Source organism: Podarcis liolepis (assembly GCF_965112155.1).
Source record: "Podarcis liolepis genome assembly, chromosome: 15".
Taxonomy (NCBI): Eukaryota; Metazoa; Chordata; class Lepidosauria; order Squamata; family Lacertidae; genus Podarcis; species Podarcis liolepis.
The window spans coordinates 3,880,962-3,894,152 of record NC_139566.1 but is presented as its reverse complement, the minus strand read 5'-3'; the positions used below and the strand labels follow the sequence as shown (position 1 = coordinate 3,894,152).

The 13,191-nt window shown below is 49.9% G+C and overlaps 2 protein-coding genes across 5 annotated transcripts in view; both read left to right on the top strand.

Annotated features, from left to right (window-relative positions):
- Window positions 1-13,191, top strand: part of HORMAD1 (HORMA domain containing 1) — a 578,262-nt gene that overhangs the window by 428,540 nt on the left and 136,531 nt on the right. The gene's annotated exons all lie outside the window — the stretch shown is intronic.
- Window positions 1-13,191, top strand: part of CERS2 (ceramide synthase 2) — a 162,364-nt gene that overhangs the window by 143,153 nt on the left and 6,020 nt on the right. For all 4 annotated transcript variants that reach the window (XM_083477283.1, XM_083477280.1, XM_083477281.1 and 1 more), the window contains exons 2-9: window positions 2,900-3,073; window positions 6,897-7,014; window positions 8,749-8,867; window positions 9,366-9,423; window positions 9,538-9,588; window positions 10,522-10,614; window positions 11,762-11,890; window positions 12,952-13,058. In XM_083477283.1, coding sequence (XP_083333409.1) covers window positions 2,901-3,073; window positions 6,897-7,014; window positions 8,749-8,867; window positions 9,366-9,423; window positions 9,538-9,588; window positions 10,522-10,614; window positions 11,762-11,890; window positions 12,952-13,058 — 848 coding nt within the window. In that variant the 5' untranslated portion in view covers window position 2,900. The remainder of the gene's footprint in view (window positions 1-2,899; window positions 3,074-6,896; window positions 7,015-8,748; window positions 8,868-9,365; window positions 9,424-9,537; window positions 9,589-10,521; window positions 10,615-11,761; window positions 11,891-12,951; window positions 13,059-13,191) is intronic.

Below are 13,191 nucleotides of genomic sequence, written 5' to 3'. Positions count from 1 at the left end.
CAGAACCGCTTGCCATTCATTTGTTGAGCTTACCCAGAGTTCCTGTCCCCTCCGGCCTCCTAAATGCAGAGTGTGTGTGTCACGTTTCTTGGAGACGGACGGCACTCTGCATATGCTTAGAGGCACTCTGGTTATTCCTGAAGGTGCAAGTTACTTGGGGCGTGCAAGGCACGAGGAGGAGAAACCTTTTGCAGCCAGAGGGGCAGATTCCTTGCAGACGACGTTCCGCGGGGGCCGCGTGTGGTGGTGGCCGGGGCCAAAGGCAATAGCCCCCGGAAATTCAGAGGTTTCTATATACTTCCTTGCATCACGGTTCTGAGGATACATTTGCGGTAATCAGAAGCACTTGAAAGGCAGGCCAGAGAGGGAGGGTCCTGGGGGCCAGGTAGGGAGGACTGGAGGCCACATTGAACCCTGCACACACCTTGAGAACTTTTACCTGGGAAGTCTGTATCCTCTACCTCTCTTTTAAATCAGAACCAGTGAAGGCGGTGAAGGTCCTGCGTGAGTGTCTGGAGGCAGTTGGAGGATGGATGGTGGCTAACAGATTGAGGTTGAATCCTGACAAGACAGGAGTACTGTTTTGGGGGGACAGGCGGGTATGGGGGACTCCCTGGTCCTGAATGGGGTAGCGGTGCCCCTGAAGGACCAGTTGTGCAGCCTGGGAGTCATTCTGGAGTCACAGCTGTCCATGGAGGCGCAGGTCAATTCTGTGATCAGGGCACCTGTTTATCAGCACATGTTTATTAACTCTGTGTCCAAGACAGCTGTCTACCAGCTCCATTTGGTACGCAGGATGAGACCCTCCCTGCCCACAGACTGTCTTGCCAGAGTGGTGCATGCTCTGGTTATCTCCCACTTGGACTACTGCAATGCGCTCTACGTGGGGCTACCTTTGAAGGTGACCCGGAAACTACTACTAATCCAGAATGCGGCAGCTAGACTGCTCTGTGGAACGCCCTCCCACCAGGTGTCAAAGAGAAAAACAACTACCAGACTTTTAGAAGACATCTGAAGGCAGCCCTGTTAGGGAAGCTTTTAACGTTTGATGCATTACTGTATTTTAATATTTTGTTGGAAGCCGCCCAGAGTGGCTGGGGAAACCGAGCCAGATGGGTGGGGTATAAATAATAATAATAATAATAATAATAATAATAATAATAATAATAATTATTATTATTATTATTATTATTCAGGCATGTTGAGTCCCCTTGCTTGTTTGGATATAGGTGTGTGTGCCTAGAAACCCCTGTTTGGTTTCCAACTAAGTTCTACTTTGTGCAGACCCATTGAAATCAATGGACCAAAGTTAGTTGTGTTGAATATTTCGCTGTTTCCGTTGAGTCTGCTCTCATTGGCTGCAACCCTCTGAAGTTGCATGGCTGGGACGTTGTCCCCTGGACAAAGGGAACACCTTCGTCTCTGGCTCCGCCCACTTTTGCCCTGGCTCCGCCCACTGTCACCCCGGGGGGGGGGTCCCCCTGCAAGTCAGTGTGGCCCCTGAGCTGTGGGGTAAATGGTTCCTTGCTCTGGTGTAGTAGAAACACATCACTCTAAAGTCTAAATAAAGGGGAAACTATTTTGACTTTGGTTTCTTTGGCACCATGCATTCAAAGCTCTGTGATGACACTTTGAACAGTTTTTTAAGGATGCTGAGAGCTGTCAGAAGAGAGACCCCCTATTCCAGGCATCCCCAAACTCGGCCCTCCAGAGAGCCAGTGTGGTGTAGTGGTTAAGAGCGGTAGTCTCGTAATCTGGGGAACCGGGTTCGATTCCCTGCTCCTCCACATGCAGCTGCTGGGTGACCTTGGGCCAGTCACACTTCTCTGAAGTCTCTCAGCCCCACTCACCTCACAGAGTGTTTGTTGTGGGGAGGAAGGGAAAGGAGAATGTTAGCCGCTTTGAGACTCCTTTGGGTAGTGATAAAGCGGGATATCAAATCCAAACTCCTCCTCCTCTTCTTCTTCTTCCAGATGTTTTGGGACTACAACTCCCATCATCCCTAGCTAACAGGACCAGTGGGCAGGGATGATGGGAACTGTAGTCTCAAAACATCTGGAGGGCTGAGTTTGGGGGTGCCTGACCTATTCCCTCTTGCTGAACTACAGTTCCCAGAACTCCCTGTGAAGAGAGATTGATGGATAAACCGCTCTGGGAATTGTAGCTGCAGCAGAGAAGCCTTGGGGTTCCCCTCCTAACAACGCTCTGCACCCTTAGCCAAACTTCAGTTCCCGGGATTCTTTGCAGGATGGGAGCCACGGGCATTTAAAGTAGTACCGCAGGGCTTTAAATACAGTGGTACCTCGAGTTACCACTTAACCTGAAACTGTTCTTAATCTGAGGTACCACATTAGTTAATGGGGCCTCCTGCTGTCGCCGCGCAATTTCTGTTCTTTAACCTGAGGTACTAATTCTGGGTCTGGGTGGCGCTGTGGGTTAAACCACTGAGCCTAGGACTTGCCGATCAGAAGGTCGGCAGTTCGAATCCCCGAGATGGGGTGAGCTCCCATTGCACGGTTCCTGCTCCTGCTCACCTAGCAGTTCGAAAGCCCGTCAAAGTGCAAGTAGATAAATAGGTATCACTCCAGCGGGAAGGTAAACGGCGTTTCCGTGCGCTGCTCTGGTTCGCCAGAAGCGGCTTAGTCCTGCTGGCCACATGACCCAGAAGCTGTACGCCGGCTCCCTCGGCCAATAAAGCGAGATGAGCGCCGCAACCCCAGAGTCTGTCACAACTGGACCTAATGGTCAGGGGTCCCTTTACCTTTAAATAGGTATCTGTAATGCGAAGTACCACTGTACATGGTGTGAACATGGGCTCTGAGCCTTCTGCCCGTCGTCTCTCCCAGCTGGAAACTGCCTTTCCTCACTCACGCTGTTTCTGTTTTCTTCATTTTCGCAGGATGTTCCAGACATTATGCAACTACTTCTGGTGGGACCGGCTCTGGTTGCCGTCCAACCTCACCTGGGCGGACGTCGAATTCAGCGAAGGCTGCGTGGCCCCAAAGTCCAGCGACTTGTATATCACCATCCCTCTGGCGTTTGTCTTCCTCATCATCCGGCACCTCTTTGAAATGTGAGTAACCCTCTGTCCCACAGGAGGAGGATGGCCTATTTGGAGTAAACCAGGGGTTAGGGGACAAGGAGCGAGGCCCCTGCATAGTAGGCTAGGCTGAGAGGCGGGGACTGGCCCCACAGGGTCAGTACCCAGTGAATTTGGCTGGAACAAAAAAAGAGAGAGACACTTGTGGAACCTCCAGGTCCAGGGGCAGTCTATCTGGATTCCTCGTTTCTTAGGGGCATTTGGCTGCCACGAGGACAGAAAGCCAGACCCAATGCACCTTTTCTGGTCTGATTCTGCTGCCAGGCTGTTCTGTCCCCACGGAAAGCCGCAACCTTGCAAACTCTTGACCGCTCGTCCTGGGAAGGAGGGTGGCGCGCTTTGGTCGGCCCTGCGTGGGCGCTGCGGATTCTTGGAGAGTTTTGGGGCAAAGGCAAGATGCTTTTCTCCCTGTGCCAAGTCCTAAGGAAACAATTGGAGGCAAATCGGCGGGAGAAGAGGGGGAGAGGGCAGCAAGGCTCTGCCATCAGCCTTGACCCAGCCGTGGGCCCTTGGCATAATTGTGGCATTGTGTCACCTGCCAGCGGTTGTCTGCGGAGGGGGTGGCAATCCGGATGAAGTCAGCAGCGCCCGCGGACAGGCCTGAGACGGCCAGGCCGGAGAATTAAAGAGCAATTATTTATCACGGTTGACCATTCCACCACCCCCTCCTTCTCCACAGAGGATGGAGACAATCGGAGCATTGTTTGAGAGGCTGGACTCTGCGTGTATGTTATTTTTTACGGTGCAGCAATGTTGGAGAGAGCATGAGAAGAGTTGCCCCTTAGCTCTAGGATAGGCTCAACAAGGGGGGGTGGGGGGCAGGCTGATGGGGGGGATATTGGGGGCTGTGTACCCCCTTGTAACAGATCCCTTCAGCACTGCAGATCTCCAGAGGCTCAGTTTAGGATGGCCTTACTGGATTCCTCTCGTAAAATTGCACCTGAAGGACCAGGTGTGCAGCCTGGGAGTCATTTTGGACTCACAGCTGTCCATGGAGGCGCAGGTCAAATCTGTGTCCAGGGCAGCTGTTTACCAGCTCCATCTGGTACGCAGGCTGAGACCCTGCCTGCCCGCAGACTGTCTCTCCAGAGTGGTGCATGCTCTAGTTATCTCCCACTTGGACTACTGCAATGCGCTCTACGTGGGGCTACCTTTGAAGGTGACCTGGAAACTACAGAACGCAGCAGCCAGACTGGTGACTGGGAGCGGCCGCCGAGACCACATAACACAGGTTCTGAAAGACCTACATTGGCTCCCAGTATGTTTCCGAGCACAATTCAAAGTGTTGGTGCTGACCTTTCAAGCCCTAAACGGCCTCGGCCCAGTATACCTGAAGGAGCGTCTCCACCCCCATCGTTCTGCCCGGATGCTGAGGTCCAGCTCCGAGGGCCTTATCAGTGGTGGCGCCCACCCTGTGGAACGCCCTCCCATCATGTGTCAGGGAAATAAACAACTACCTAACATTTAGGCAGGGAGTTCCGAAGTGTAATGGGATTTCCTACAAACGCAGAGGGAGTATTCGGGGGGACTTGCAGCAGTTCTGCAGACTGAAGTGGCCGGGTTGGTTTATGTGGGGTGAAGAGGTTGGAGGGCCATCTGTCCTGGATGCTTTAGCAAAGATTCCTGTGTTGCAGGGAGGGGGGGGTTGGACTAGATCACCCCAGGGATCCCTTCCCACTCTACAGTTCTATGAATTCATGTGAGGCCCAGCATCTCCCGGGATCCCCGATTCCTTGCGTTGCATGCAGACAGTCCCAGATTCGATTTCTGGCATCCCTAGGTGGGGCTGTGAATACCACCCCCCTGCCTGAAACCCCAAAGAGACACTGCCAGTCAGTGCAGGAAATACTGAGTAGATGGACCAAGGGCAGTGTAAGGCTGCCTCCTCTCTTTGCATTCAGTTCAGCCCTTTATGCACAATGAGGACTAGAATCTTGCTTTTTTCCTGGGAAGAGGGCTGCAGCAACCCCGCATGGCTGGACTGGAAAAAGACTCCATGCCCGAAGCCTGCCAACAAGTTAAATGTTAAATCGGTCCTGCGTTCAGGACCATGAGGACTGGAATCTTAGTATTGTTTTAAAAGAAGATCCGTAGATCAGGGGTGGCGCCTCCGCTTCGGAGACAGAAAAGTTTGAGCTCGATCCCTTTGTCTGAACCGCTGGAGAGCGGCTGCCAGACCGTCCTGAGCTGAATGCACTCCAGTGGTCGGACTCTGTCTCAAGCCAGCTTCCTCCTGTTACGGTAAAATCTGGGTGCGAGGCTGCTCTGCCACCCAGCTCGTCGGACTAAGTCCGCGGGTCCCTGCGGAGGAAAATGAGCTCAGCCGGAGACAGGAGCAAGATGCAGAAGATCCAAGTTTATTGCGCAACAGGTTCAAGGCGAGATTGAACAGCGAGGAAGGGGTGACATGAACTTTTAAAACTTCCTTCCATGTCCCAAGATACAGTGCCAAAATCGTCACAGTTACATCATGAATACATTAAGGAGAGGTTGGGTTACACAGGTTACATTATGAATACAGTGGTGCCCCGCAAGACGAATGCCTCGCAAGACGGAAAACCCGCTAGACGAAAGGGTTTTCCGTTTTTCAATGCGCTTCGCAGGACGAATTTCCCTATGGGCTTGCTTCGCAAGACGAAAATGTCTTGCGAGTCTTGAGATTTCGTCTCCCCCCCCCCCTTTTTCTAAGCCGCTAAGCCTTTAATAGCCTTTTAGTCACTAAGCCTTTAACAGCTGCTAAACCGCTAATAGCGCTAAGCCGCTAATAGGGTTGCTTCGCAAGACGAAAAAACCGCTAGACGAAGATACTCGTGGAATGGATTAATTTTGTCTTGCGAGGCACCACTGTACATTAAGGAGAGGTTGGTTTACACAGGATTAACATATGGAGGAGGGAGGGGGGAATATGCAGAGCTGGAGTTATGCGCAGATAAGTACATCCTGAGTACCGGTGATGAAAGGACCGATGGTCCAGGTATGCATAGTCTGCCACCTGGCACTGCCCGGAGGAAAGGCTTGGCAGAGTGATTTGACGGGATTAGGGTCTTCCTGTGTGTATGTGACACCTTGCTTGAGGGATTATGGTGGACAGTGAAGGTGTCATGGAGTCCTAGGGAAATTAAGCAGATTGGCACCAAAAGCAAGAAAATCGGTGCTTGTGTAACAGTGTGGGGGCTGAGGGGTCCATGTAGGGCCGAGTGCCCTTGAGGTCATCGTCTCGGACCCTCTGGTGACCGGCGGAAGGGGTGAAGAAGACATGCCCCCCCTTCCGTATCACTCCGTTACAGTGGTGCCTCGCAAGACGAAAAGAATCTGTTCTGTGATTCTCTTCGTCTAGCGGTTTTTTCGTCTTGCGAAGCAAGCCCATTGAAGGATTAGCGCTTTTAGCGGCTTTTAGCGGCTTATCTGCTGATCGGATCAGCTGATAAGCGGCTTAGCGGCTTAGAAAAAGGGGGGGGGGAACCAGCAGGAACTCGCAAGACATTGTTGTCTTGCGAAGCAAGCCCATAGGAAATTTGTTTTGCGAAGCACCTCCAAAACGGAAAACTCTTTCGTCTAGCGAGTTTTCCGTCTTGCGAGGCATTCGTCTTGCGGGGCACCACTGTAATTCGTCCTGTATCTGATGGTTTCGGCGCTCTAGACCTTCCTCAAAGGAAGCCCTGGTTTGCTGCAGAAGTCCGTAAAATTTAACCGCCGTTTCTGTTTTGGCCCTGGAAACTGCTGCAGAATCCTAACGTTGTGTTTCTTTTCTTTCGTCCCCTCTCTTCCCTTTCCGTTGTTCCCTTCTCCCACCCAGATACGTGGCAACTCCGCTAGCAGGTCTTTTGAACGTCAAGGAGAAAGTGCGGTTAAAAGCCACTCCGAATCCCGTCCTAGAGAAATTTTATACGACGTCCTGTAAACACCCCAAACAGGTAACTTTGCCAGGGAAGTCATGTTTGAGAGGAAGGGAGATGTTCTTTGTATCATACATTTAAATACTATGATTCTGCTTTAAACAGCCATTACTTCCTCTCAAAGAATCCTGGGAACTGTAGTTTGTGAACTGTAGTTTGTCAGTTTGGGAACTGAGGAGTTCTTAGAAGATTGATGTACCATTACAGAGCTACAATTCTCAGAGCGGTTTAATGAGCCATCCCTAATAAGGATAATAACAATAATTTATACCCTTCCTTTTCCCCTGATGGGACTCAAGCCAGCTTACAGATAAAAACAGGAACCTTCTAAAAACATAGAGAACTCTGGGAATTTTAGCTCTGTAAAGGGAACAAAGGTTTCCTGTGTGGCGGGGGTATTGTAGTACTTAAATGGACGGTATGACAGTGGTAGCGGTCAGGATTTTTCGCAATACGTGAGAGGAAGTTTTCACAGAGGAGACTCGAAGGTCGCCCTCTACCCGGAGACATGGAAAATGTTTCTCTCAGCTCTCTCATTTAGAGCACTTGTACCCAACGCTCTTCAGCCAGAAAGGCTCCCAGTGTCCAGTCAATTAAAACAAAACAGTCCCTGCCCACAGTCATGGAAAAGAAAAAATACACGGCACACAAGGAAGAAGGGACAGGGAGGGCAGAGGAAAAACACGCTCAGGCACCACTTTTTAATAGTAACTCTTGCAGTGACCAGCTGGCATAGAAAAAGTCCTGGGTCAGGAGGCACTTAATGGAGCTGGTCTTCTGCCAGAGCCTCTGGCTCCCCTTTTCTCCCATCAAGGCATCCAGAGGAAGAATCAATTGGCTTGTTGCTGGCACCACACGGCCCGTGCCAATACTTGTTGTGGACATACGCTCTGAACTCCCAGTTGGTGCAACCGGGTAATTAAGCCTATAAACAAGAGCAAAAAGGTTTCCATCTCCTGTATGCCTTTGCCAGCTGGCAGCCCCCGAGCAAAATCTGTGCCTTCTTGCATCGCTGCTGCTTCAGTCTGGATGGAGGTGGGGACAGGCCGTAGCTCACTGGTAGAGCGCCGCAGAAAGTCCCAGGTCCCAGTGGCATTTCCAGGTAGGGCTGGGAGAAACCCGTGTTTTCAGCAGCAGAACGACGGGATTCTTTCCCCCTGTTGAATGGAAGATGGTTTTCCCAGGGTGAGTTCCTCTGTTGCACTTGGGGTGTGCTCACCCCTGCAGTTTCCCTAAATTCATCATTCCAGTGGCAGAAATTTGGCTGCAGAAGATCTCGGGTTCATCCCTGGAATTCTTGGCCTGGAAATGTCCCCTTCTTGAGATTCAGGACACAGTGACCCAAAGCCAACCGTATAAAATATAAAAATGGCATCAAAATTTTGGAGGAATCAAAGGGCTGCCAAACTCCAGCAGGAAAGTAGCTTGGAAACTGCATTGGGTCAGTTGAGTTCTTAAGCATTAGTAACTTCTGGGCCCAACCAGCACATCTTCAAATCTTTGCCAGGCTGATGTTGCAACTAGAGAGGTCATTTCCCAAAACAGGACCTCCAGTTGGAAGCTTTCATCAAAACCAGCGGCTTTTTCTGGGAAGAAGGCATGAGATCCACGCACTTAGAAATCTAGTGTCTCAAGGTAGAAATGGCAAGGCAAAGCAAATGTTGTTGCTGTCTGCATTTCAGTGGCTTTCTTCCCTAAGCTCTCTCTCCTCCCTCTGACTGGGCCCTCTTTTTCCTTCTTCTGCCCCTGCAGGCAGACATTGAGGGCCTCTCGAAGAAAAGCGGCTGCACCCCCCGGCAGGTCGAGCGCTGGTTCCGCCGGCGGCGCAATCAGGACCGGCCCAGCTTGCTCAAGAAATTTCGGGAGGCCAGGTAGGCCTGCAGGACCGTGGTGCAGCTGGGGTGAATAGCAGGCTTGCCCCAGGCCCATGCACACTTTCCCATCTGCAAAAGCGTCGCTGGACTAGGGGTCGGCAGCTGGCTGCCCCAGGCCAGTCTTCCTCAACACTCTCTGCCTGCCAAAACAGTCCACATCCATTGGAAGACCAGTTCCCAATGCCCCTGACCATTGGGCATGCTGTCCGATGGCAGCTGGGTGCCCAGCAACACCTAGAGGGCAACAAATTCAGGCAGACGGTGTGCCTTTGCGAGTGTCAAGTCCAAAACATTTAGTAGCCAGAGTCTTCCTTACAACCAATCCATTGGCTCTCTGGCTCCCCCTACTGTTCGTCTCCTTGCCTCTCGCCCTACCACTCCTGGCAGACGTCAGAGGCCTTCTGCACGCCCCCAGTGGCACTCTTGACATGCCTGAGAACGTGTGCTTCATTTGCTGAGGGGATGAGAAACAAGACTTTGTGCTTCCTTTTCCAGTTGGAGATTCACCTTTTACCTTCTTGCTTTCATTGCTGGCACGGCCGTCATAGCTGACGTGAGTACATTTCCTCCTCAACCTAAGGTGGGAAATGGGAGTTTCCTTTTCTGCGAGTCCTCTTGACGCTTAACCGGCTCCTGTCTTTTCATCCTTTGTCTCCCGAACTTGCAGAAACCTTGGTTCTACAACCTCAGGCTAGTTTGGGAAGGATACCCTACACAGGTTAGCCAAGTTTTTACACTGCAACCTTTGCTTTTTTAAAAAAAAAATTAATATTTTTTGTGTGTGTATATCTTCATATACATATAGAAACCTAAGGCTGTCATCACGCAGCCTTTGTTGGGGGGCGGAAGTTGTAGTGCGGTGTCACCATCCTGGAGTTGTATGAAATCAGGGACGATTTAAAAGAGAAATGGCGGTTTTAAACAACAGCAGAGGTTTGAATAAAGCTGGGTGGGGGAACACACAGAGTGTCTCTGAGGATGTGCAGAGAGCTTGACAGAGCTGTGAGAATGTGGGCCTGATGCAGCTGCGAGGGGACAGCTTGGTGAGGTGTAAAATCACGGGGTGGGGGTTGGCAATGGGGTAGGGGGGGTTGGTGGGGGGTAGGCAGGGTTCGCGAGCAACTTGAGCAGGGACAACAGCCCTGTCTGTTCATGTGGTGTGTGCATTAGAAAGTATATATACCCAACCTTTGGATTTATCTTTTTTTATAAAAAACAAACAAGAAAATCCACAAATATCTACAATACGCCATGAAATAAGGAGCACATAACTATAAAGGGGGGGGGGGGTAGCGAGATTGAGATGATCGAAATCCTTCCGCTGCAGTCGACTGCTTAGAGATACTGTGAAACATCAGGCAGCGAAAAATGCTTTTAAATAAATGAAGCTTGCCGTCAAAGGCAGCACGACACAAAAGGAAGGGAGGGATGAGGAGGGCAGAGGAAAAGAAAGCGCTCTGGAAGAACAGGAGAGGTGGTCCCTCTGGTCTGATTCAGCAGGACATTCCTTGTGTTCTTATAGTTCCCTGGGATGGGGAGACCACAAAACTGGGTTTTTAAAAAATGTTGGCTGAGGACACGGAACGACCTGGATATATTTGAGGGGTTGTACAACCAACCATTTCCCCACATTTCTCCCTCCCTTCTCCAGAACCTGCTGCCGTCCCAGTACTGGTATTACATGATTGAGCTCTCGTTTTACTGGTCCCTGTTGTTCAGCATCGCCTCGGACGTGAAGAGGAAGGTGAGTCGAACGCTTGGCTCATGGGGAGCACAGACGGCGTCTGACCTTTGCTGCTGGATCTGCAGTTGATCAGTGGAAGTTATTTTTTTAGATTCAACAGAGTATATGTATGTGTGTGTGTGTATATATATATATATATATATATATATATATATATGTATATGTATATGTATATGTATATATCTCTCTATATATATATATCCATAACAAGATACACATATTATCACTGCAGGTTGATGGCAGCATAAGGTTGAGTGTTATCATTAAACTTCCAGGATAGCTAAAAAATAAGTGGGGGGAAAGTATATGAAAGAAAAATCAGATTTTAGAGGGGGAAGGGGGACTGAGGGTCATCCAGACCAACCCCCTGCAACGTGGTACACAGGAGAACTCTGCTTAAACCTGTTGAAATCGAGACACAATATGAAAAATCACTTTAAAGCAACTGGCCCTCTCACAAACAAAGGGTCTAAATACACACACACAAAAATTCAATTTAGCAGCAGAGAGGCATCAGCCCTACCTAGGGTTTCAACGCAGACAGATATAAAATGTTCATACAGTCGTACCTTGGTTTTCGAACAGCCTAGTTCTCGAACGTTTTGGCTCCCGAACGCTGCAAACCCGGAAGTGACTGTTCTGGTTTTGGAACGTTTTTTTGGAAGCTGAATGTCTGACAGGGCTTCCGATTGGCTGCAGGAACTTCCTGCAGCCGATCACAAGCCGCGCCTTGGTTTCCGAATGTTTTGGAAGTCGAACGGAATTCCGGAACAGATTCCATTTGACTTCCGAGGTACCACTGTATACTCCTTCTCTGACAGTGAATTTTGAGCTCATAGAGGCTCAGGAGAACACAAGTGTTAAATGTTAACAACATTGCATTCGGTGTAGTGTTAAAAGCTCAGTAACATATAAAGAGAGCAATAAAATAACAACAACAATAGTAATAATAATAATAATAATAATAATAATAATAATACAGTTAAATCCAAACTCGTCTCAATTCAGAATTGAAAAAAACTGGTCTGTAGTAACAGTGATCTAAGTTAACTTACTGTAAAAGAAAATATATGAAACAGCCTGAAAAGATTTCTAGGGAAATAGGTATTTTCTGTTACGCTTTGGCTGATTTTTTGCTTTTGGGCAGGACTTCAAGGAACAGGTCATCCACCACGTCGCGACCATCGTCCTGATTAGCTTCTCCTGGTACACCAACTACATCCGGGCCGGGACGCTCATCATGGCCCTCCATGACTCCTCGGACTACTTGCTGGAGGTGAGGGATTGGGACCCCTTCTTCCCTTGCAGGGGTGTAACCCCTCAAGCCCAGGTGTCCGACTCAACTTAGGGACTCCCCCCGTTCCGGACGCCTTGTGCTGCGTGCGGCCGTCGCTTCTTAAAAACATAGAATTAAAAGGCGGCATGTCTGGGAAGGGCTGTGGGGCTCAGTGGTTAGAGCACCCGCTTCGCACGCCCAGTTGCATTTCCAGGTAGGACTGGGAACAATCTCTGCCTGGAACCCTTAACAGAGCCGCTGCAAGAGCAATTTGCTTCGATTTTGTCGGCTGGTTTCTACTCCCTGGTCTGTCCTCCCAAGCAGTCAAGGACACTTTCCAGCCGAGGGGGGAAACACTTAGGGGGTGGAACAGGTCTAGGGAAGTGTGTGGTGTGGGAACAGACCAGTGGCAGATTTACGTATAAGCTAAACAAACTACAGCTTAGGGCTCCACTCTCTTGGGGGCCCCAAAAAAATTTAAAGGGGGGAAAAACTGGATGTACATTTCCAAAATATAAGATAAAAAACTAATAAAATTAAGCCTACATACAGCAAGAGTGTTTTGTGTTGTGTCGGCTCCTAGGATGCTAGCCTGCTCCCTAAAATATCACTGGTTTGCTCATTTCTATATATAGGGTGCCTTCATTCTGCATGGAGTTTGCATTCTGCATGGACTTTTCAACAATTACTTCAATAAAATACATATTTTGTGATGTGCAAATGGCTTTAGATACCCATTAGGCCCATAAATTGCCATATAGTATATATTCAACACACAAAAAGCGACAATTTGTTGCTGACAAAGAACAGCTGGACATATAAAGGGCCCCATTACTGTCAGTAGCTGAGGGCCTCATCAAACCTAGATCCGGCCCTTCGAGAGACCCCCGGGAGACAGGTAGAGGGACCCCCACGGACCACATCCTGCCCACGAGAAAGAGATGCTCCATCATGCTCTTCATAGCCAGAGCATCTTCCGTCTCTCGCTGCCGGTCCCGATCCCTGAGCTCAGGTCTGCCTGTAAATATTGCCTCCACTCCTCTCTTTCGGTGTCTCTGCAGTCGGCGAAAATGTTCAACTACGCAGGCTGGAAGAACATGTCCAACAACATCTTCATCGTCTTCGCCACCATCTTCATCGTCACGCGGCTCGTCATCCTTCCGTTCTGGTGAGAGTTACGTGCGCGGCGTGTGATTGAGGTTTACCTGTTGAACATCTGCCTGCCGAGAAGCTGTTGGAAGAGAGAATGGGCGGAAGGGGGCGAACAGAAGCACAAAAGCGTATAGAGTGGCCAAAGGGAC